Raw genomic sequence first — 23272 nt, 5'->3', positions numbered from 1 at the left:
TTCCCCCGCACACCTACTGGGAAGAGGACCGATACGCACCTTCCGATGCAGCTCTCGGAGGCTCGGCCTTGCTTTGTTTGAGTGCTCCTTCCTGCTCTTGGACCATGGGGATCTGTTGTGGCTCTTGCCAGGCCAGTTCTGCCGCACATTTCCCCCTTGCCGCTGAGCAGTGGCACGGGAGAGGCGCTGCTGGAGCGGTGCCGTCGGGAAGGAGCGGGCTGCGCGCGCGGGCAGAGCAGCTCAGTGCTCAGGACCTGATGGTGGCCAGCTGCCCTTGGCTGCCCGCGCAGTCCTGTGGCTTGTGTCACCCCTCGGGATGGGAATACCGAGGTACACGTGGCTACAGGTACAGTGTAGGATCTCGCCCTCCAGCAGCCTGGGGATCTGGACTGGCCGGACCCCACTCTTCCTCTGTCCTGTTCCAGAAACCAAAAAGCGGTGAGCCAGGAAGCACAGTCCTAATCTGCTAAACCCCGAGAACAAATCCTGCAGCCTCAAGGAATTTCCTAGGGTTCCTGTTGTGCCGCGCGCACGTCACTCGGCCGCGGGTGACGTGGTGGCCGGCGATTATTTTATATCAACATCCTGCAAGACCCAACGTGAGGCCAGCCCTCCAGGGACCCGACCCCCCTCGCCCCGAGCCGTGTCCGGCAGAGACGGGGGCCGGGCCCCTGGCACTGCAGGCACCAATGCTCCTTTGGTGCTTCCCGAACGCCGGAATTTCCGCTGCCTCGAGCTGCGGAGAGCCCGCGCCAGCCTCCCCGCAGGTGCTGCTCCGGGTGCGTGCCGGTGGGACGGGAAACCCGCGGCACAGGGAGCTGGCAAGGCCTCGGCTTCGGAGTGCAGTAATCCCTTCCCCGTTTTTGCATCCGAGCCCCCTGCCCCGGGGATGCCGTTTCTGGCTCTCGTTTAAGGCATTATCTCCGCGGGGAACGAGCCTCTTTCTTAGCGTTTGTAATCCTGTTATGTCTACAAGTTTGGGAGAGCGCATCCGAGGCTTGCTGCCTGCCAGGCGCGGCGGGAGCCGCTCGGCCCGGCGGCGGGAGGATTACGAGGCACGGTGGGAGCTCCCAGCGCCGGCCGCCGCGGCCGCCCCCCCGGGCCTGGCTCGCGGCCCCCCGGCCGTGCACGGAGCGGAGCCCTCGGGTGCTCCGAGGCTGGGCAGAAAGCGCCGGAGGCCTCTGCCTGCCCGCGATGGGAGATTCCCGGGGGTGGGCTGGCTGCGTGCATCCCGGGAGCGCGCTTTTCCGGCGTGTACAGCTGCGAACTGATGCTTCGAAGTCCCGTGGCCCTGTGGCTACGTGGCACGCGACGTGTTTTGGGTCGTTCTCGGCTTTCGCTCCCTCCCCTGACGTCGTGGGGTTATGCTGATCACCAAGCTTTGCTCCTCTGCCACCGTATCGACCCATCTCAAAGTGCCGTATGGGACAGTGGGGCTGGCAGACAGCTCCTGGGGGGACACACGAACCCCACGCAGGTGACTAACGACGGTATTTCCGGGAATTTAATTACCTTTGGGGCCAAAAGCAAGGCCCCCCCCCCCGCGGCATGGCGGACAGCCCCTAGACGCCCGCGGCCCTCTCTGCGCCTCCCGCTCTCGGTGCCGTGCTCCCGGGGGTAAAACCCGGGCAGCCCGTGGGGCGCGGGGCCCGCCGGCCGCCCCCTCGCCTTCCGGGCCGCTCCTCGGCGCGGGCCGCCCCGAGGGCCCGCGAGCCGGCCTCTTCCTCGCGCGGGATTGTTTTGCAAGCAGCGTGACAGGATGAGGAGGAAACGTGCCAGGAACGGCTCCGTGTCTCCTCTCCGGAGAATTGGTGTCTATTTTTAAAACGCCCCTTCCCGCTCCCCTCCTCCTGCTCCCCCGGGACGGCAGAGCCGCTCGGGAGCGGGACGGACGCAGCCTGCGAGCCGCGAGCTTGCAGAAAGCTCCCGAAGTTGAATTCCGGTTCAAAGTCCTGAAGTGGCCTGGAAACCTGGGCATCCTTTGGCTGGGTCAGCTTGCAGAGGCACTCGCGCCCTCCGGGACTGCCCGGCGCACGAGCACCCCGCTCCGTGAAGCTGCCGACGGCGCGGCCCGCTGCGGGCTGGTAGCTCAGCGCCCCGCGGCCCTGCCTGCGCAGGAGCGCGGAATAGCCCCGCCGCCTTCCCCTCCGAGCTCCGTCTTCTGCCGGACCCGTACAGCACACGAGCGTTTTCCTCTTTGGGGACACGAGCCGCACGTCCGCACACGCGCTCGCTTCTCCGTCGCGGAGTCAAACCGCACGCCCGTGCCCTGCACAGACGGGCGAACCGCGCGTGCGGATGCATGGACGCACTCCGGAGCGTCGCCCCCAAAACAGCTTTGCTCGCCTCCGCCCCCTCCTCGGCACGGCCCGGCTCTGCTCCCCGCCGCAAGCGCAAGCCGCGAGGCCGCCGCGCCGCCTTTCACGAGCTCGCTCGCGGCCGCTCGACCGCCCGTGCGTCTCGTGCGTGGCCTGGCCCGGCACTGCGTGCCCAGCTCGAGCGTCTGCGTTAAATCCGAATTACTGTGCAGCAAGGACGGCTGCGGCGGTGGGGATGAACCCCCAAGCTGGAATTGCTTTCAGCCTCTTAGCCTGTGTTACTGACTTTGTAGGTACTCCAGCAGATGATTTCTAAAGATTGAGTTGAAATAGGAGGGTGTATCAGGAATTTGTCGGAGAAAGCAAAGGTGTGGGGGTTGAAAAGCAGCTTTTTGGGAGAGGTTGGGGAGCAGAGGTGGGTGGGCTCGTCAGGGCTTGGTGTGGAGATACGCCAGAGCGTGTCCTAGAGTGGAGTTTCAATCTGTGGTGTTTCTTTTCTCTGTTACAGATTTTTCAAACCAAGTCAATTCCACATCCCTGAACTCTCCAACGAGCCGGGGCCCCATGGCTACCCCTTCCCTCCATCCGTCCATCGGGCCGGGCATCGGCTCCTCGCTGGGCTCCCCGGGTCAGCTCCACTCACCCATCAGCACCCTGAGCTCTCCCATCAACGGCATGGGGCCCCCGTTCTCCGTCATCAGCTCCCCCATGGGTCCGCACTCGATGTCCGTCCCCTCCACCCCCAGCCTGGGATTCGGAACCAGTAGCCCGCAGGTAAGGCGAAGGCGGCAGGGGATTTAGGGGGTTTAAGCTACTCGGCCATGGGAAATGAATTGCTTCCCGTTTAGTGGGGCATAAGCCGAGATCCGCTGGTTCCTGTCCCAGATCCGGTTCTGGACCGTGCCGCTGCCGTTGTTCTGGCCGTGGCGAGCCCAGCGGGTTCGCGCATGGCTGAGCGCCGGCCAAGCTCCCTTCCTGCCGGCCCGGCCGCGGCTCTGCTGGGACCGAGGCAGCGCGTCGAGCCAGAGCAGCAGCGAGAGGCTCGAGCTGTAGGGCCTCGCGCCCGGCCCCCGGCCGGAGGAGCCGCAGCGCAGCGCGAGCTGAGGGTCGGGCCCCGTCCGGGACAGCCTGGGGACGCAGAGCAGAAACGCGGCTGGGAAGCAGACCCAGAGACGTCCTGCTCCTCTTGCCGGAGCTGCTGCGGCCGGGTTTGGGGCTGCCTTTGGTGGGGTAAGCAGGACCTGCAGGGGAGCAGAGCAGAGCTGGGGCGCAGCCGTCTGACAGCTCGCGGTGCTTTACCCCTCCGGTCCTGCCCTGCCAGCCTCGCAGGTGGAGGGCGAAAGGGGAGCAGTGACTATCTCCGGGTCAGCTGAGAGCTGATTTTACCCTGGAATAAGTTGGAGCCGGGTTAGGACTGTCTAGACGCGGTGCCGCTTCCCTGAGCAATCCCGTGCTCTCCTGGGAACGAGCGGCGCGTCCCCTCCGCGGACCAGGGCTCAGCCGCCGAGACGCGCGCCGGGGTCTCGCCTGCCCTGTGAGCGCAGCCCTTCCCTGCCGCTGCCCCTCTCCTCCCTCAGGCAGGGCTTACTGCTCCTCGAGGAAGGAGAGACTGCTGGTTGCTGATTGAAGATTATGTAAAAAAAAAAAAAAACCCTGCAGCTATCAAGAGATAAGCTCTTTTTAAAAATAGCAAGGGCTGGGAGAGCTGGCTAGCCCCTGCCACCTGTTGCTGGCTGCTTGCGCGTTATATGTTTAGTAAAAGGGCAGATTAAGGAATTGGCTACCACCTGCCACTCACTGCTGGTTTATTTATTTCAGGGCCTTGCCGGGAGTCAAACACCTGCCGGCACCTTTATTTTTAAATATTGGCCTGATTTATTTCCAGAGATAACAGGTCTTTCTATCCTGCGACTGGGGAGGGACGTGCTGTGTCTGCTGGGGCTGGAGCCCTCCGCGGGGTTCCCACGCGGCTTCCCCAAAAGCTCAGCTCGTTCTCAAACCAGCCGCGGAGCGAAGGTAGTTTTGTTTGCCTTGCACCAAACTTCTCCCGTGCTGAATCAAGTCCCCCAGTTTATGACCCCGTTGATCTGCCAGGAACTGGCCTCCCCCCCGGCTTGTCCAGCCCTGCACGGCTGGGTTCGGTGGCTCCTTCTCCCCAGGATGTGCTGGGGTAGACGGGATGCCGCCTGTCTCGTGGGTGGGGAAGAGAGAACTGAAACGACGCCTGGGAACTGGCAGCAAGAGCAAAATTAGCAGCGAGAGCGCCAAATTGGTGGAGGCGGAATGGGGGAGAAGGGTGGAAAGGGGAGATGTGAAGCAACGTGGAGGTGAGCCACAAGCAGGAGGAGAAACGGGGAAGAGGAGATGCAGCCCGAGTTCCAATTACAAGGCGCGGTTTGTTCTGGGGACAAACCGGCCAGAGGAACCGAAATAAAAGTCAGCCACAGGGTAAAAAGCGGAACTGAGAACGCGGTCAGCTCGCGCCGGCGACTGATCCGGTCCTGTGGCGACTCCATGCCCTCACGATACGGTGCAAGCACTTGTCGTTTGCTCATGGACTTAAGTGGTTTTCCTAGAGGAGACAGGACATTTTCAGTCTAATGGCTTCTACCATCTGTCCCCTGTCTGAGTGCATTAAGTCCGTGCCCCAGCAGCAGGCAGAGGCGCCTACCTGAGCTTGCAGAGCGGTGGGGGAGGAGGGGGCAGCGCGGCTGCTCGGAGCGGGGAGGGCGGGAGCGCAGGAACGCAGCCCCTTGTCGTCGTACCAGTCCCCAGCGCGCCGGGGTTAACGAAGCGTGGGGCCCGCGTCGCGGAGTGGAGGTAGCGCTGATGGAAGGTGGTTTGAATCAGATGGCAGATGCCACTTGCCATCAGGCCATGCCTTGTTACCTCCGGAAACCTAGCAGAGCAGAAGGACCCGGGGAGCCGGAGGTGTGCGGGGCGGTGAGTCCCACGCTGCCCAGGCGAGGACAGCCCCCCCGGGCGCCTCTCCCCCGCGAGCGCCTTCTGCCCCTCCGGAGCACCCGGAGCCCGGGCTCCTGCCGGCAGCGGGCCGGGAGGGAGCTGTCGGGGAGGGTTAAGGATGCTGTCGGCTCCCAGCTCCAATCCTTTCCGATTTCCCTCGGCGGATGTGAGCAGCCCCCCCGCAGGAGAGCCAGGGCGTGTGCTGATGATGCTGGGCTGAGCCGGGCGGGCAGGGCGAGCTGCGCGGGAGAGGAGCTGGCTAAAAGCAGCAGCGTGCCGGGCAGTTTGCCTTCGTCGAGAGCAGGATTTCAGTGCTCAGTGGGTGAGCAAAGTCTTGGCCTGGCCAGGAGGTTGCACCTAGGAGCTCTGATGTTTGCTCTGTTTTAAACCCTCTTACCTAAAGGATTTAAACATATTTAAACCCTCTTACCTAAAGTTTCTGGAGGTGGGGGTGGGGGGGGAATGGATTTGCAGTAAGAGATGAAAAGGAGGGAGAGGGAGGGATTTTACATTTTGGGTATTTCTTTCTCGCTTCTGCTCATTTCAGTGCTATTCGCAGGACCCAGCTGCAAAATTACAGCAGCGGCCGCCTGTGGCAGACGCCCCCAGGCATCTCTGACAGCAGCTCTGGAGGCGCCTGGGGCGAGTGGGGAGAGATCAGATGCAGAATTAGGCTGTGACTGCTTTCCCAGAGCTGCGCTGTGCCTCTAGACAGTGCTCTTTTTAAGGATATCTAGGGGATCAGTGAAGGCTGTTTTCCTTGGGGTGGGAGGAGAAGTAAAGCGCTAGTTGCCGGGAGGCCAGAAAGACGTGGTTTGGTCCCCAGGAGCAATGAACTAGAAAGGAGGCGGAAAGGAGCCGCAGAGTCGTGGTGGTGCTCGGGCAGCGATCCAACTGCTGGGACGCGCCGCTGTGCGTCGCCGGGGAAGTGGAGCGCCCAGTTCCTCCTCCTTCCAACCCGCCGTTTTCTTACTTGCTGAGCCGGGGCTTGTCTGCAGCAAAAGCAGAAGCGCTGAGCGGCGAGCGGCGCGGAGGCGCGAGCCGGGCTGCCGGGCTGCCTTTCCCACAGCCTCCTGCCCGGGCGCGCGCGCCGCGAGCTTTGCTCTGCAGCCGTCAGACCCAAGAGGAAGGCGCGAGGCAGGCGCCAGGAGGGAGTGTGGGAACCCTGGGGTGCACGTGGCGCCTTCGCTGAGGTTTCGGGCCAGCGCTGGAAGGGGAACTGAGGAGTTCTCCCAGTCGCGGGAGCTGACTCAGCTCCCAACGGGGCATCCTGCTGATTCACAGGGCTGCGGAGGGGCGGCATCAGGACCCCGGTTCCCCGTGGGCTGGCGCAAAGGCGAGGCTGGAGTGCACGGTGCTCGCCCAGCCTCGCTGTGCCACGTTGGAGGGCTGCTCCCCACAGGCTTGCAATAGCCACGGGCTGCTGGTGCTGGGGAAGTGGTGGCGAAGGGGCTTATCTCCATCAGGCAGCTGCCCTGCTCTGTGCTCGGACGGAGCAGGTGACACAACAAGATATGAGCAATAGCCATCAGCTGCAACTGGCCAGTGGCTCCATTTCCCCCAAAATGCAGTGAAGCAAATTACTAGAGTCAGTAACACCAAATCCTTGGAGGGGTCTGAGATGCCTCATCCTGTCTCTGGAGATTTTCAAGGAGGGAGTGTGAGGGCCAGACATCCTGTGTGAAGCTGGCCTTAGGGGAGCATGCAGACTGGCTGCAAGGACTTTAAAGTGAAAGAGGAGGTTCCGTCAAAAACCTTGGCATCTGAGCAGGCAGAAGGGTCTGATCCTTAGAGGGGAAAAGGGCCAAAAGTCAAAGGGACGAGGCAGTGTGTACAAGCAGCGTTGCTGTCCCATGGGGGAGAGCTGAGCACTGCTGCATGCACCCCAGAAGGGACTGCTGACTTTGCAGAGCCTGCGGCCCCGGCTGCTGCTCTCAGAGTTGCACAGAGCTGTGGCCCCACCAGCAGGACTTAGGTCTTGTCTTGGTCCTGACAGAGCAAGGAGAAATTCATGTCTTTCTCACTGATTTTGTGACAAATCCCAAAGAGAGAGGCTCCCACCTGCGTATCTGTTCATCACACCTGCCTCGTTAGCACAGGGTAGCTGAATGCCACTCACACCAGTAAAACCCAGGAGCATATTCCTCAGCGAGCTCCAAGTCCCAGCTACCTTTGATTTCATTAGCTATAGGGTAGAAGAGGGAGGTAGATCCATCATATTTCTCCAGGGTGGATTTGCCTTGCTCAGTTCTGCAGTTATTAGTCATATGCCTGCCACATATTCCCCACCAGCTTGGAGACTTCACAATCAGAGGAAGTGCTGCGCTCCTCTAATTGACATACCACAAGCTCTGGGACTTCCCTGAATTAATTTGTGACAAGTCCAATTGCTGCGCGTCTCTATTAGGGAAGAGAAGCACAACAAACCAAAGCATGAATTCCGCATATGCAACCTGGATTCGGAACTTGGCAGGGGGGGAGAAGCTACTGCAGTCCTTGGCAGGTTGCTCCCCTGGATGAGAAGCCTCACCGTTCATCACTGGCACTGAGCTGAGCAGGCCAGACTTCCCCATCCAGCCCTGAGAGCGTGTTAAACCTTTGGTTGCTGGATTGAAAGGCTCATTATGAAAGACTTGTTTGCCGTGTGGCCAGCCCTGAAACAACCTCGATGAGGTAGAGTGTTGCAGGCAAGGCAAGGAGTATTGCTTTAAGTCCTCAGTGGTCTGGTTCCTCTTACCACTGTCCTGCAACCTTGGGAGATGCCTCCTAATTGTGCGGACACAATCTGCAGGACCATCTGCGCCTTGGTGTGGGGACTGAGCTGTGCAGCTAGGCAGCACAGCCCGTGTGGGGCAGGCAGCCTGATAAGGGGGGACCTCCAGTTTCCCTGGCCTCTCTCACAGGGACTCCTCCGACTCGTGCCCCCACACTGTTGCTGGCTGCACAGATCCTGCAGGCATGGCTGGTGCCAGAACCGTTTGCAGCAATGCAGAAAAAGGATGTGACCTGCTGGACAAATGTGTGCGTGGAGGGAATTTGGGACCGGATCTGGCATGTTTGTGCATCACAGAGGCTGCTGGTTTTGTGAGCGCATCGTGACACCAGTGTGGAGCAATGTGAAGTTCGGTCTCTCTGTTGATACTTTGTACAAAATGTTTTATAACTTCTGGATGACTGTTGCAAATAACCACTGAGATCATGAGGAGGAGGAGGGCCACAGAGATAAGGACTCCAGCCTGTAACTTAGAAGCTGGGGCTATTTTCTGTCCTCTCCTGCACCTTTCCTCCATGCCTTGGTGGGGTTATTTAGGGTTGTGTAAATGGTGGGTAGAGGCAGAGATAGCAGAGATAGCTTAGATCAGTCTGGCCCCAGCAACCCAGGCTGGTGTGAGCTTGTTTCTGCTGTCAAGGTGTAGCAATCTTAAATCTCTCCATGCCTCAGTTTCTCTCTGTACACTGAAGGATAAAATAGTCCTGCCCTGCTGCATAGGGGCAATGTGAAAATAAACTCAGGCTCGGGAATTGTTCATTCAAATACCAGAGCTATGCAGCTACGCCAGAACCCTTGGTCTAAGTGCTTCTTTAACAGCAGTTGCTCTGCTCTCTTCACTGACTCTGTTGGGAACCATGTGCTCAACAGGGTAGGAAAGAGAGATGTGTAGAGAGGCTGCTGGAAGGCCATAAATTGCAGGGAAGTGTCCCACACAAGCCAGTTCTGGAAAGCCAGGCCCTGTTGCATCTGGGATCTATTTATTTGCTGTGAAGCTTTCCTTTGGAGAGATAATACTAAAAGGATATATATAAATTGTTGAGCTAAAGCGCTAGTGTCCTGGCCTTCATCATCCTTGCAAGCTCTTGCTCTCAGCCAGCAGCTCTCCCACGAATCATCACTGCAAATCATCTTCTCTGCTCCGCATCCCCAGGCGGCGTGAAGCAGGGAAGTTCTGAGTGCGTTTAGATAAGGGCTCTCCCGTGGAGGTGGGCGGAAGTCTGGCAGTGCAGGAGGAATTTGCCTTCCCATTAAATCATCCAGGAACATCGTTTATGGGGCTGACTGATTAGGCAGTGGTGTCAGCTCTTTGTGGCTCTTTTGGAGATGTACAAGGGATGGGCTGACCCTCATTCCTTCCATCCGGGGCTGTGACTGGATTGGAGGGAGGTCTGGTGTCATACTGGTGCCCAGACACAGTGCCCAGCTCTGCTCGCTGGCAGCATCTCAGAGCATCATACTTGCTTTTACACCAGGGCAGCAGATGAGCATTCAGGCCTTTCACCTCTGGAGTCATAGGCCCGAACCCTCATCTTGGTTCAATATTATGGACATTATGAGTTTTAAGCTGTGCTTGGCCTCATGAGAAGTAATTTCCATGGGTTTGGACACAATCAGGGTATAGAGCCAAGGCCAAGAGTAGCAGAGGAGGCTGCAAGCCAGGATGGGATTGGACTGTGAAGTGGGGTGTCAGCATTAGCAGGATGCTCGCATGGGAAGTGCCAAGTGTAGCAGATTTGGGAGCCCTGAGATGTAGCTCTCCCTATCTCTCTTGGCTCCCTACGTCTGAGAACACAGGCAAGCCCACTGTAGCGGTGGCTTGGACCCTTTTCCATGTGTTGTTGGGAGCACCCTCAGAGTCTTGTGAAGATGGCTGAGCTTGACTGAGTGTGAACGGGAGGAGGTTGGGTGCATGTCCTGGGTGCATGTCCCAGGTGTGTTGTGACTGCATTCTCCCCTGTGACCACTGCCCACTGTGCTCTTGTCTCAATAGCTCAATTCACCCATGAACCCTGTCAGTAGCTCAGAAGACATTAAACCACCCTTGGGACTCAATGGGGTCCTCAAAGTGCCAGCACATCCCTCAGGAACTATGGCCTCCTTCACCAAGCACATATGTGCCATCTGCGGGGACAGATCTTCAGGTAAGACTCACTGCCTAGCCCAGAAAATGCCTTGCAGCAGCAGGGCTGGTGGCCTGTTTTATTTTGGACTGTATCTGTGTGCAGACTCCCTAGATGAGTGCAGAGAGGGGGGAGAAAAGACCCCTTAAAGAAAAGCATCCTCTAGCCTGTCTGATCTTGGAGGTAGATTCTGACAAGAGCTAAGGGAAATGTGTCTGACTCAGGTCTCGTTTCTTCATCATATCCTGAATTTAGCAAGAGAGTTTGCCTTGGTCCTCAGTATAGCAAATACCCAAGATCTATGCCTAACAGGGTTTTATTCTAAGTAGTGTAGCTAGTTCGGTGTCCCTCTGTCTACCCTATCCTTTGATCCATAGCTGGTCTCGTCATATAGCACCAGATAAAAGATGTGCTTCACATAGAGTCATTGCACTCTTGGGAGATAAAGATGTGCTATTTCCCTGTATTCTCATGCTATTTTAAAAGCTTTCCACTCCGTAAGTGCTCTGGTCATCTAGTTTTTGAGGTCCTTAAGGACACCTCCTGCCTCCTGTCAGGCTCACATGACTGGAAAAGGAGGAACAGGGGTAGGTGTGTGATGGAAAGCAAGCTGACTCTTGATTTGTGACAGGGTGAGTTCAGACAGGTCATGAGGAGTAAAGGGAGGTGCTCCATGATACCCCACGTTTCACTGCTGTGTTGTGTATCCTTTTACCTATGGCTAAGGAGCGGTGAGGGCTTTTTCTAGATTAAGGTGTAAATAGTCCAGATAGGGCCTCCTGATTTTATGAATGTCAAGACAAAGCCACTGCTCTTTAGCACATGCTCACTGGTTCAAGAAACCTCTGCTTCTCCCAAGCACTGCTATGAAAGGCCTTGGGAAGACTGAAAGGTCTTGGTGGGGAGGGAGAGCAAAATGGGGACCTGGGGGTGCCCTGGACGCTTGGTGAGTCCTTTGCATAACCCTTCGCATCCCCCCTGCAGGTAAACATTATGGAGTTTATAGCTGCGAGGGCTGCAAAGGCTTCTTCAAGCGCACAGTGAGGAAAGACCTGACCTACACGTGCCGTGACAACAAGGACTGCTTGATTGACAAGCGCCAGCGGAACCGGTGCCAGTACTGCCGGTATCAGAAGTGTCTTGCAATGGGAATGAAGCGAGAAGGTAAGGCAAAGAGAGCAGTGGACTGACCTGGGCACGGGTTTCTCATACTTTGCCTTTGCGCCACAGCCGTGACCTCTTAGCTCCAAATAGTGGTAAGTCCCAAAGCAGTGCCAGAGTGGTGGATGGTTACGTGCTAGTAAGCAAGCATCCGTCGTTACCGGTGCGCAGAGACACTGAGCAGCTGCCCGGCGCAGCTCACGAGAGCCGCCCGGGTGCATTGAAACCGAGTAGCGCTCTGTAGATCACTTGCTGACCTGGAGCTCGCATTCTCCATTTCACACCCTTTTTAATTTGGCTGCCACATGTTTGGAACGGCGATGACAAATACTGGGTTCCTGACCTCACTGGAGGTGATGGGAATGTAGCTGTTGGTTTGGCAGGGCCAAAGCTTTCCCCAGTGTGTCCTAATCCGCTGTCTCGTACCCCTGTGCAGGGAGGTGTAATGTGCTGGCACAGAAAGACAGCAGTGGCCTGTCCCAGTCGCACTGGCGGGAGCGACGTTACCACAAGGCACCGGATCAGCCTGTCTGTGTATCTGGGACAAGAAAGCCTCCAAGTCCGGGGTCGTATTCAGAAGGGGTTAAATAAGACCGGGAGCAGTAATAGGAGAGAAGGTTTTTTCCTTTCCCTGTAGAGCCCCTTCAGAAAGAGGTGAGCGTGGGTATAACAGTTACAGTAAAAGGCTTTCAGGGTGAAATGTATTTCAGGTGACAAATGCTGCCACCTGGCTTGGCCTTTCTTTTTCCATGCAACACAGGATGTTGAATCCTGGAAAACCAGCGTTGATAAGGGGACATTGTCAAGATAAAGATCTTGTGTTTAATATGCTAGTTACTAATCCAAGTGCTGCGAGGGAGAAGATGAGACGTGTGTGTTTCCCAGCTGCACTCCCATTTGTATTTTACACCTCGCTCAGCATGGGCGAAGAAGCAGAGAGTTACCTTCCTTTCGCCAGAGCCTGTTCCTCGGGCACTGGCTCAGAGCATCAGGTTGCTCTTAACTCAGTGGCGTTCTCTAGCAGTAGCAATACAGGATTTTTTTTCCTATTGGGAGAAAAACAGAAGTTTAGTCTCATAAAAAGATATCCCTGCCCTTACTGGAATTTAAATTTAGGTTCTAAACTCCCCGGCAGTGCCTCTTTTAAACGCTCTTTTTAAATGCTGACTGTGTCTCTTTTAAACTGCTGGCAGAATAGGCTTTTAACAGACACGATGTGAAAATGATCCCTTGGTCCTACTCAGTTCTCTGATACCTTCTCACCTTACGTCTTCAGAGCCATATTTGCTTCTCTGGCTGGCAGTAAACCCCTTCCTTCAGTGCTGCGGAGTCACTTTGGTTGCAGAGAGCAGAGCTCCAGAATGTGTCTCTTTGGAGAGCAGTTAGTCTTGTCTGGAGCACTGATTAAATAGGGCAGTGCTGGAGCTGTGTCTCGTGTTTAACAAACCCTGACACGCTCGATTTACGGGGTTACCTAAGGACCCACAACATGCAGATTCTTCAAATGTCAAAGCCTCTGCTCGCGATGCTGGGAGATTCCAGCGGCGAGCGACCGAAAGGGCAGCTGGTGTGGCCGAGCGAGCGCCGAGGACAGGCTGCACAGCACCGGGTTTCCAAAGGGATCTCCCTGGCCTTGCAAAGTTTAACCCTTTGGTGCTTGAAAATGAAGCTTTCTGAGACCGGAGGTGATGGGCCGCACATGAAGTGGCTCTGCCAGGTGGGGCTGTAGCAGAAACCTTGTTTGAGACAGCATGTGGTTCAAGTGAGTGGAAGAGATGAAAATTTGTTGCCTTCATCAGAAACAAAAATGTACAGCCGGTATATCTGAGATACACCACTGGGTAGAGCTGGGGGTGCTAGTGACCATCTCCCATACCACGTCCTGGCATAACCCTGGCTCCCAGGAGGACGTTCTGCTGGGATGGCGATGGGCAGAGCCACGATCCATTCAGAAGCCAGCAGGGAACATGCAGGAGAAGGAGGAAACGGAGGGAGGAAAGTCTAATCTCCAGCAAAGAGCACCGCTGTGCAGGAGCCGTCCTGGGTCGTGGCATGCTGCCAGGATTGGGTCTAAAACACAGTGGCTTCTGCTCAACTCCATCTTAGCAGAGGCAAGAGAAAGTGATTCAGCAAAAGCATTTGGCGATCTAGACTCTGCACCAGACTGTTTTGGGAGCAGGCAAGACTGCGCAATCTGCTTTCTCTGCTGGCACAGTCGCTCTTTGCGGGCAGTAAGTACCGCTGGGAGGCAGCTGTCGGCAAGGCGCCCCTTTGCACCAGCATCCCATCCGCCCTAACCCGCTCAGGCGCTCGCCCAAGCCGTGCCTCCCCTCTCAAGAAACCTGTGGAGTCACAGTCACAAGCTGTGTCGCAGAGCTGCCGTGTCTTGGAAAAGCTGTGAAAGATGCAGTCTGGGGAGAGGCCCAGCTGCAGCACTGCTGCCAACAGAGCGCTGTCACATAGCATTAGGGGGAACTGAGAGATACGGGATTTTGCACTGGATAAGGAGTTGCTAGTTGGAGAGAGGTCACAGCTCTTCAGCTTGTACTCACTGAATAGTTTTATCGAGAGATTCAAGTGACTAACAGGAAGCCAAGAAATCTCCTGTGTGTTCAGCAGCAGCATGTTTCGGAGGAAAAATACAGGTCTATATTGATGTAGAGCATTTATTTACTCTACTTTCCTGCACAAGGCTGGCATTGCATTCAGAGCCTTTCATCAGGAGCAGAGGCCTCCTTTTCTTTCAGGCCCTTGGAAATTTTAGATGACATTTGTAAGAAAAGTAACATCAGCAATAATGTGTTAAATCTGTAGGCATCAGGGAGAACAGAGAGTGGAGAAAGTCTGATAAACTGCTGTAGGAAAGGTCAAGTGTAGTGGCATCCTAGGGGCAGGGCACGCCATCTCTGAGGTGACTCTTTGGAAATATCTCCCCAGCTGTGCCTGGCCAAGGAGGAGGTGGAAGGACGGAGCTGAGCAAGACTTAAGAACTTGACAGGAATTACCAGTGATGGAGACAGAACTCAGTGAGCCAAAGTGAGGGAAAGATACTTGCGAAGAGACCTGACAACCGTAACATCAGAAGAACTGTGCCTGTTTTTCTCTCTCTCTAGGATAGTATCGTGGTGATGAGGGCTGAGGACATGCAGCCTTAGCTCTCTGAGGATGGGAGAAACATGTGGAAGGGGCACCTGATTGTGCGTGGTGCCCTTCTCCTAGCTGAAAGGAGAGCAGACATCCAAATGTGGTGACCCTCACCCAAATGCGATCAGGAAGAAGAGTGTGTGGAAGATGGGTCCGTTGGCAAACTCTAGGGAATGAACAAACAGATGCATGCAAGGGGCAGAGCCTGCTTGGGAACTCAGTGCATGCAGGACAATTGCATGGAGAAAAATGACTGCCCAGCCAGGAGGAGCAAAGAGCTCGCTTGCACTTAAAAGAGCACAAGGAACCAAGTCTTGTGTCTCAATAAATTGAGCCTTGAGGAAGTCAGCCCAGCTCAGCATTTGTGCACAATCAGGGGCAGCAATGTTTCAGCCCTGAGTTAGGACTATGGACAGAATCCAGTGCGCAGTAAAATCGGTTTGAAGAAGAAGGAAACCATCTGGAGCTGGGATTTACTTAGCCATCACTTATGATGATTTGGGAGTCTTCTCATCTCCTTCCTATTGGCTTGACTACTCTGACATCCTGTGTAGCATCAGGTTACTGCTTCATGCCTACCATTAACAGTGATTACATGGGCAGCACCACTAAAATTATAGGTCCATTAATTAGTTTCTAAATAGTGGTAGAATTCCCCAGGGAGCACATACAGTATGAGGACTCTATTAATTCATCTTGATTAACATTATCACAACGAATACCAAATGAATTCATAATGATCAGCCAATTATTAAAAGTGTGACAGATGGGATCTTCATAGCTCTACAAGTGCACTCAGGCAGTGCTGGCTGATCTTCTGATGCGGGGGTTAGGTGAGGGAGAGCTTCGAAGTGGAGGAGAAATCCAATGTATTAGCAGTCAGTAGATGTTTGGAGGAAGGGGCTGACCCCAACCCCTGGCAGGTCTCCAGGCCAATGTGCCAGGAGCAGCCTTAGTCAGACCTGGAGGGATGGACCTTGACCATGTGCTCTGGAAAAGAGGTGCCTTCCAAAGTCTGGCCTGCACAGGCGTGGCAGCACGTCCACAGAGGCGAGAGATGCAGGGTGGCTGCAAGGTACTTTTAGGAGGGGGGTGGGTTGCTTCTGCAGCGTGAGGCTTTGCCTAAGAGAGGAGATCTAGCAGAGATTGGCTGAAAGAGGTGAAAGGCTACAGAAGTGGAAGATTTCTTATAGTTCTTTTGGCTGTTCTCTGTAAAAAAAATTTAGATACATCATATTCATGGTGAATGGGCCTTATGGAATCTGGTATACTGAAGCCATAGTAAACCAGCAACAGAGAGCACTTTCTCCCCCCTATAAGTTATTGCCAGCTGTGTTTGGCTTTGTTTTTTGTACTCTCTCTCCCACTAAATACCAGATAGTCAACAAAATTAAGATTACCAGCAGGGATCTTGACTAATACAGGGATTATTATTGTGGAGGTGGCTGTTTGTATCCAGGAGTGTAAGTCTCTCTGGTTGATCTGTTACTCGTTAGGGTCTATGGTGGGTTTATGGTCTTGATTCCTTAAACAACTTTAGTGCCTCTGTTTATCAGCAGCCTTATATTTTAATGGAAGAAACTGCTTTTGAGTTTCCTCAGGGAGGAAAACATCTTATAAAGAAGTGGGAACATACATTGAAGGTCTTTGGATAAAGGCATCTTGCATTCAGTACCTTCAGCTGAGGGATGAACAGAGTCCCTTGCAAGGCTCTCCTGTTTACGGTGGCTAGGATCTGTGCAGCAATTTAAAAGGAGGGATCTTTCCTTGAGCTTGGGGGATGTAATGAGTTTGATCGCTAGGGATTAGAACTACTGCCAGCCAGAAAATCCAGCTTCATCGCAGATGTTGGTAAAACGAGCTTCAGAGACTTACAGACTCCGCTGTCTTGTGTTGCTGTGCATTGCAATCTTGTGTGATACTGTCCCAGCCCATCCAATGCTGGAGAGTCTGCTGCGATCACACACAAGCAGGAAATACCAGTAAGGAGCCCTTTCTCATGCTCCCTCCGGCAGCCTTGGACAGCTCACACAGTGCAGACGTTGGGAAACTGCGCAGCAAAGTTCTGCTTCAGGAAGGAGAGGCGAGTGGTGGAGCGCCGTGTCCTGACATTGGTGGCTTCTTGATTGCGCCAAATTGTCTCCATTCGACATGCTGAGATCATCAGTTTGTAAACTGAGGGCTACAACTAGCAGATCCTAAGACTGCAATCCAGGCTTGCTGCCCAGTGGCATTTAATGCCAACCGGGCAAGACGGATGTAGCTGCAGCTCAGCACATGGGAGCATACTGTTCTTCCCACTCCACCAGGAAACTCTTAGCCCATCTGGAGGCCAGATATCTGTCCTCCCCCAGTGACTGCAGCTCGCACTGCATGACTGACTCCCAAGATCGTTCCCAAAATCCTGGGACAGATATTATAACCGCAGTGGCCTCAGCATGGTCTGGCTGCAGCTTGCCTTTGTCTGCTGCCATGACATGATCCAGAGGAGTGCTTTGAGGATCTGGGACATTCTCCATCCTGTTGCATGTCTGATCTCTGACTCCAAGACTTCATTAAACTTCACTGTCTAAAATAATGCTTCCTCTTCCCCTGTATTTGTGTATTGTTTTTCCTGTTGTTTGCACTGCTGTTAAGCTCCAACAGGGCTGAGGGAGTTAAGCCCAGGGTGAGTTTAGCTTGCAGCACTCCAGGAAGTTACTTTTGCCTGCAACTTAGAAAGCTCAGCTTCTCTCCTTGTCTCCTGGGAACCGCTCAGATAAATCACTTACTCCAGAGGGACCAAACTTTCCCTGTGTTGTTATCCTGAGATGACTTAGTTGGTGCTTAGCTCTTGGAGTGATACAGCTGTCATTGACTTGTGCCGACTCCTCCTGCTGTGGCTGTGCATCCCCCCTTTCAATGCCCGAATCTAGAGAACTCCCTGGCAACCACACTATCCCCGTCTCATGGAGCTTGGGGAAACGGAGCAAGAGAAATCTGGGGAGAAAGAGCAGGAATTCAGGTTTACAACATGCTGTTCCAAGAGAATGTAAATGCAGGCAAATGGCAATACCCTAGTGAAGGGGCAGAGTTCAAGAGTACAGTTATTTTTAGTAGTAATTTTGAAATGGAAAATGCTTTTCAGCTTAATGAGCTTGTTTCTTATATCCTTTTAAAGAGTTGCTATTTAAACCAGCTGGTTAAATGATTTCTTTAAGGATGTTGTTAGGTTGAGAAAAGGGGGTTGATTTGTGATTTTCTCTCGTTGCTTTAGTCCGCTTTCTTTATCAAAGTTGCTGTTTGCTTATACTTTGCAGTGTCCAGATTTTGATAGTGAAATGAGCTTTTTGCTTTTGTTTTCCAAAGCAGTTTCCCTTTTGGATTGACTGCATGGAAATGTTTCAATCCGCTTTTAACACTCCATTTCACTGAAGTTACATTTTTACATTTTTTTAAATTGCAGCAGTATTTTGCCTATTGTAAAAGAAAAACGAAATACATTATTCAACTGAAATTTTAAAGAAAAGGCTACCATTTTTTTTCTTGTGTCTCAGCTTTTAGTGTTGTTTGCAGTAATAGAAACCTTCATCTTTAAAAAAGAGGCATAGTTACATGAAGGCGAAGCAGAATAAATGCTGTCTGAATTAGTTACGTCAGGTATCATGGCATTTTTGATATATACAGGTACCTCAGGCATAAGCACTTCAAGATGCCTATGATATATGGCTAAAATGTAGCTTCATAAAAAGGCATCAGAGCCTAATAAATTCCACCACTTGTGAAATGGAAATCCCCAATAACTCTCCACCCAGCACTTCATAAATAAAGCAGCCACCCACTTTTAGGCTTGTAGAACTCAGCAGGTTTGGGTCTTGCCCCATGGAGGCCATCAGAGCATCTGGGCTCTCCAGGAGGAGGGCTGCGAGCCAGAGGTGACCCTCTGCCACGCTGGCACCCGTGAGCAACCTGTACCAGGATATCTCCTGAAAGGCATAAAGTGTACACACCACCTTTGTAAGAGCGTAGCCCAACAGGTAGAGAGTTAGATGTGGATACCATCAGCTCCCAACTCTGCTCCAAGCAGCATGTGCAAGCTTGGGCTTTGATGTCTCAGTTTGGTGTCTCATTTCCCAGACCATGAAATGGCAGCAGTGATATGCTGTGAGGCCTTTGGATGACCTGGTCTATATTTAGGTCCAAAATGTATCTGAATTAGAAAGGTCCGAATGCCCTAGGCTATTACCCTTGCTTGCCCTCTGGATCCCTGTGTCTGTTGCAGAATGGCAAGGAACAAAGAGGGGAGCATCTCTTGCATCCCTTCTTACAGAGCTGGTTTTCTAGCAGGCATTGGTCCAAATCACAGTGACTGGCCAGGACATAGGCAACCTGCTTTCTATTTGTATGTGGTGCTCATTTGAGGAGGAAGATATTTAAACACAAATTCCCGTGGAAGAAGATCACATTACCTGGCTCAGTGTGTTGTCCAAAGGAAAGGATAGCCTACCTGGAGCGAGAAACCTGCTCAGTAAGCTTGCAGGTTTTGAGGAGACTTTTATTTCTGTAGCTCTGGCCGTTACTGCCTTGGGTGGGATGCTTATAAAACAATTATCCCAAAGCTGGGAAGGCTGTTTTACACCTAAAATGTTAGAATGAGCATCTGGACTCATTATCGCCTGAATTTTCACTTGAAGTCTCTCCGTTGCTAGTGAGAGCTGACGAGCAAATAGGTCTGTGAATGCATCCTGGAATCACAATATCTTTATAGCACTTGGCTGTTTTTTGGTGGGGGGATAGGTGATGATGACAGAGTTGCCAAGGAATAGAAAAATTGTGTTTAACCACCGAGAACATCTGCTTTGTCCCAAGGCAGTTACAGGGAAGCAGCTCTGTGCTGCACCAGCCTGCTTGCTCGGACATGCGATAGCTCAGTACACCATGGCTGGAGGACGCCAGTCCAAAGCTGGAGCGGGTGTTTAGCTTACGTAAGGCCTCTATTAAGTGCAAGATGCCAGAATAGATGGAATGAAAAGACCATGGTCTGTGAAGGGCCAGCGGAGGTCAGATAGGTGCAGATACTCACAGCTGGACCAGGCCTTTCTGGACCAAAATCTGTCCTGCTTTGCAGGGCAGAGCTTCTGACCATTTGTGAGTACTTGTTCTGGCGTTTCGTACAGTGCTGTGCACGCTAGAGAAAGGTGCTTTGCTCACTAGACGTCCGCTTCGTAATTGGATTGAACTCCAGGGCTTGCCCTACCCCAGCCAGTCCATCCCTTTCCTGCCATGCTGGGCTCACTGGGCTCGGGGAATCTAAAGGCTGAATCTCTCTCTCAAAGTGAAACCCATTTGATTCATTTTTGGTAAGAGTGAATTTTTCTTCCCCTTCCTCTCCCTTACAAAAAGAAACAAAGCTCAGCCAATCATCCCCATTATTATTCCTGGAAGGATAGATTTTAGTCTCAGAAACAAGTGCTCATTTGTATTAACGCAGGGTAAGTGGTAATTACAAGCTGCCATAGCCTCCAGCTCTCTGAACAAACAAACAAGCCCTGTGATATTCCTACTGATGGAGGCTCTCAAAAAATGCTTCGTTCTGGCAACCGCCTTGGTGGCAAGCCCTGTCCCTTTTGTCCCTCTTGCTTCCCTCATTAAAATTCCTCGGACACAAAAGCAGAGCGGCCGTTGAAGGTGGCAGCGCACATGGCGGGTGGCCGGGGCGCGGGGAGTGTAGTGCCTGTTGTCGTTGTCCCTTCTGCGGAGTGGGGCTGACCCAACGCGGCCAGTCAGCTGGGAGCTCCCGAGGTGGCCGGCGACCATGGGGGTTGCAAAGCAAAGACTCCGTTGACCGTGCAAGGCTGTTTGCTGCGGTAAATTGAGCTGAACTAAAAACGGTGCAGAGCTGGAGATCCTGAGCGAGGTAGCAGGTACGGGCACCTAGGTGCAGCAGGGTGGAGAGCGGACTGGTTTCTCAGGGTAGTGCAATGGGAGGAATAGCTGGTTGGCGCCAGGCTCCTCTCGCAGCTGGCTTGGGCTAAATGTGCTGTCCGAGCGCGCTGCATGTGTGCGGTATGGCTGTGTTTGCCACCCTCACCCTGACACCCTGTGAACTGATCCAGGCCACTCAGCAAAATATTGCTGAAGCAGTGTGAGAAATTTCAAGATGCATTTTTATTTGCATCTATGGCCATGCTTTTAAAACAGAATGTATGTTTGATTTTTTTTTTAACTAATTGGTCTGCAGATCACAGCATCAGGTTTCTCACTGCAAGCCCAAGGCTTGAAAGGGAAAGGAAGCTTTTGAAGGAGAATTGGGATTCTGGGTAATCACATGACTCAAAATTTTAACAGGAGTGTTATGATGCTAATCTTGAGGCTTGTGATGAAATGACAGGAGTTGATGATACGATAGGAATTTGTCTGCTGTGCCTTCCTAGTCCTCCTCACAGCCTCAGTGGCCACCTTATTCTTCTCCAGCAGTTGCCAAATTCATTACTCAACTACAGCTACCCACACTGCTAGTTTGATTTCAAATGCTCTAAAAGGGTTAGGGCAACCTGAGCTAGGTTGGGAGTTCACTTTGAAATGGACTCAAACCCACTTACACAGCCATCAGTCTTAGATGCAGTGGCAGGAGCAAAGGCAACATGTTGGGTATTGATCTGCACACTGACACTGGATAGAGCTGACATTTTTGGCACATCAGTCCTCAGGCTCAGGCGATTGAGGTTCATCTGCAATGCATGGGATGAGGCAATCCTAAAAAGAGGGAGGCCACTGAAAAGTTGTCTTAACACATGGGGCTCTGTATCTCGCTGTACCAAGGCCTGGGGAAGTGCAGATGGGCTTGAGAGCTCTAGATGAAAAATGACAGCAACCAGCCTTAGGCAAATACAAGCCAAATCAAGCAAAATATCATGAGAGCCTCTTCATCAGGTGCCATGGAAAACAAGCTTCTGTCCTTGGCTCAGCTGAGACATAGCTGGAGGAGGTGGGGCTGCCTCTTAGAGCTCTCTGACTGCAACATCTTTTTTCTCCTCAAGTGGATTTCAAGTTTTAAATGCTTCCCTTGCATTAAGAAAATCAGACTAAGAACCTCTCAACCATATGAATCTCCTTGAAGAAAAATAAAAGCATTGGCACAGTCATCAACACAGAGAAGAACATGCGGAAGTTCATCTCTGAAAACACAATGCATGAGACCGGACTGGTGTAATAACAGCTTGGGATTGCTTTGTCTCGCACAGGAGTATTTTTGAGTATGAGTTTCAGCAAGCAATATGTCTGCTTCACCTGCTGCATGTAAGATGAACAGAGCCTCACTGTTGGTCAAGAGCTGTGCCATCCTGACGGACAGAAAAATCTGCATCGTTGAGAATAACATGGTCTTACAGGTGGATCTCATCTAACACTCACAGCATGTGCAGTGGATGGTCCAGTCTGGAGCGGTGGGGTGGAAGGATGAGGGCACAACTGTTCCGCTTTAGCCTTCCCAGCTCCGCTTTGGACAAGCTCTGTAGTTTGCCCAGACAAGCCTGTTTGCTCTCGAAGGAGCACCTTGCTCCCTGCTTGCCGAGGCAGTAGATGAGCGAGATGGGAGACAGCAGAGTCACGCTGTTCTTGAGGGATCCTTGTCAGACCTTTCCTTGCTCTGGTGAGCAGTAGCTCTGTACAGAAGAGTGGGGATATGTTTTGCAGCCCTTTAGCTCGTTATCACTGTATTATATCGCAGGAAGAGCAAGAAGGCTCAACAGAGGTTTGGAAATGTTCTCGTGAGGCCATGGAAGCCAGTGCCTTGCTACTGCAGGCACTGTTGTGTAATTCTCTTCCCAAGACCCTCCTGAATAGAAGCTGGATGTTTCTTTACCTAGCTCACTAAACAGAGAGGGACAATAAGGAGGAGGGGAAAAGTAAAAGCAGAAGATGAGCAGAGTGAGAACAGAGCCAGCAGCAGAACCAGGCCTCCTAAATTCCCATGCTCTGCCAAGTCACTGCTAATCCTGCAAAGCATTGCATGTAAGATAGGAGGGAAGGACATCAGATAGCCTCTCCAGAACCAAGAATATTTATTTTTTCTTACAGTCAGTGTGTGCTGATCCTGCCACCAGAGAGAATTTGGGTTGAAGGAGCAAGTCACAGAATCCCTTTAGTTTTCTGTCCACCTTTACTTTGCCTCTGTTTCTTGTGGTACCATGAAAGCATCAAGTAACTGCACGTTGTATAGTCCTCTGTAAAAAGGGTGCAGTTTAGCTGGCATACACGATTAAATTCCTGGAAGGGACTTAATTTTCCCACTATCTCTCCAAGGGAATTTCCCCCTACGCTTAAGAGGGGACTATTATTTAATTAGAACAAGATAAACCCTGTAACTTTACAACTTATGTGAAAGAAGAATCCCTCCAGAATCCAACAGAAATAAACAAACATCAAATGATATAATGATCTTTGTTTCTAAATTTTACTGTGTTACAGGGATGGAGCACCATCCATCCCGGCCCACAAGACTTCTGGGAAGCCAAGAAGAACAAGGTATTCCCATTTCAATATTACCAGATAAGCTGCAATGCAGCTACCAAAGTTTGTATTTTTCTTTCTTTTTAAAGATAAGTGAAAAGAGGAAAAAAAAAGCCAAAGAGAAGCCCAACTCCCAGAACAAATCCCTGTGAAAAATGTATTTTTGTCAGCTCCACCATGCTCTTCTTTGTGACTAATCCCTGGTGGGAGTGGGGAGTGGACTCCAGAGGTAAGGCCTCTTTATGATGAGGATTCTCCTCACTGCTGAAGACTTTGCTTTGCACTCACATCCCATATTGCAT

General features: G+C 52.8%; 1 protein-coding gene across 1 annotated transcript in view; it reads left to right on the top strand.

The window, feature by feature from the left end:
• Positions 1 to 23272, top strand: part of RXRA (retinoid X receptor alpha) — a 111514-nt gene that overhangs the window by 64198 nt on the left and 24044 nt on the right. The window contains exons 2-4 of the mRNA XM_085325268.1: positions 2827 to 3092; positions 10046 to 10196; positions 11160 to 11339. Of these exons, the coding sequence (XP_085181394.1) occupies positions 2827 to 3092; positions 10046 to 10196; positions 11160 to 11339 (597 nt within the window). The remainder of the gene's footprint in view (positions 1 to 2826; positions 3093 to 10045; positions 10197 to 11159; positions 11340 to 23272) is intronic.

Source organism: Rhea americana, unplaced genomic scaffold (assembly GCF_003343005.1).
Source record: "Rhea americana isolate MKP2758 unplaced genomic scaffold, rheAme1 scaffold_97, whole genome shotgun sequence".
In the NCBI taxonomy this organism is placed as follows: domain Eukaryota; kingdom Metazoa; phylum Chordata; class Aves; order Rheiformes; family Rheidae; genus Rhea; species Rhea americana.
Note: the sequence above shows the minus strand (reverse complement) of the source record. Positions and strands in the feature narration are given on the sequence as shown.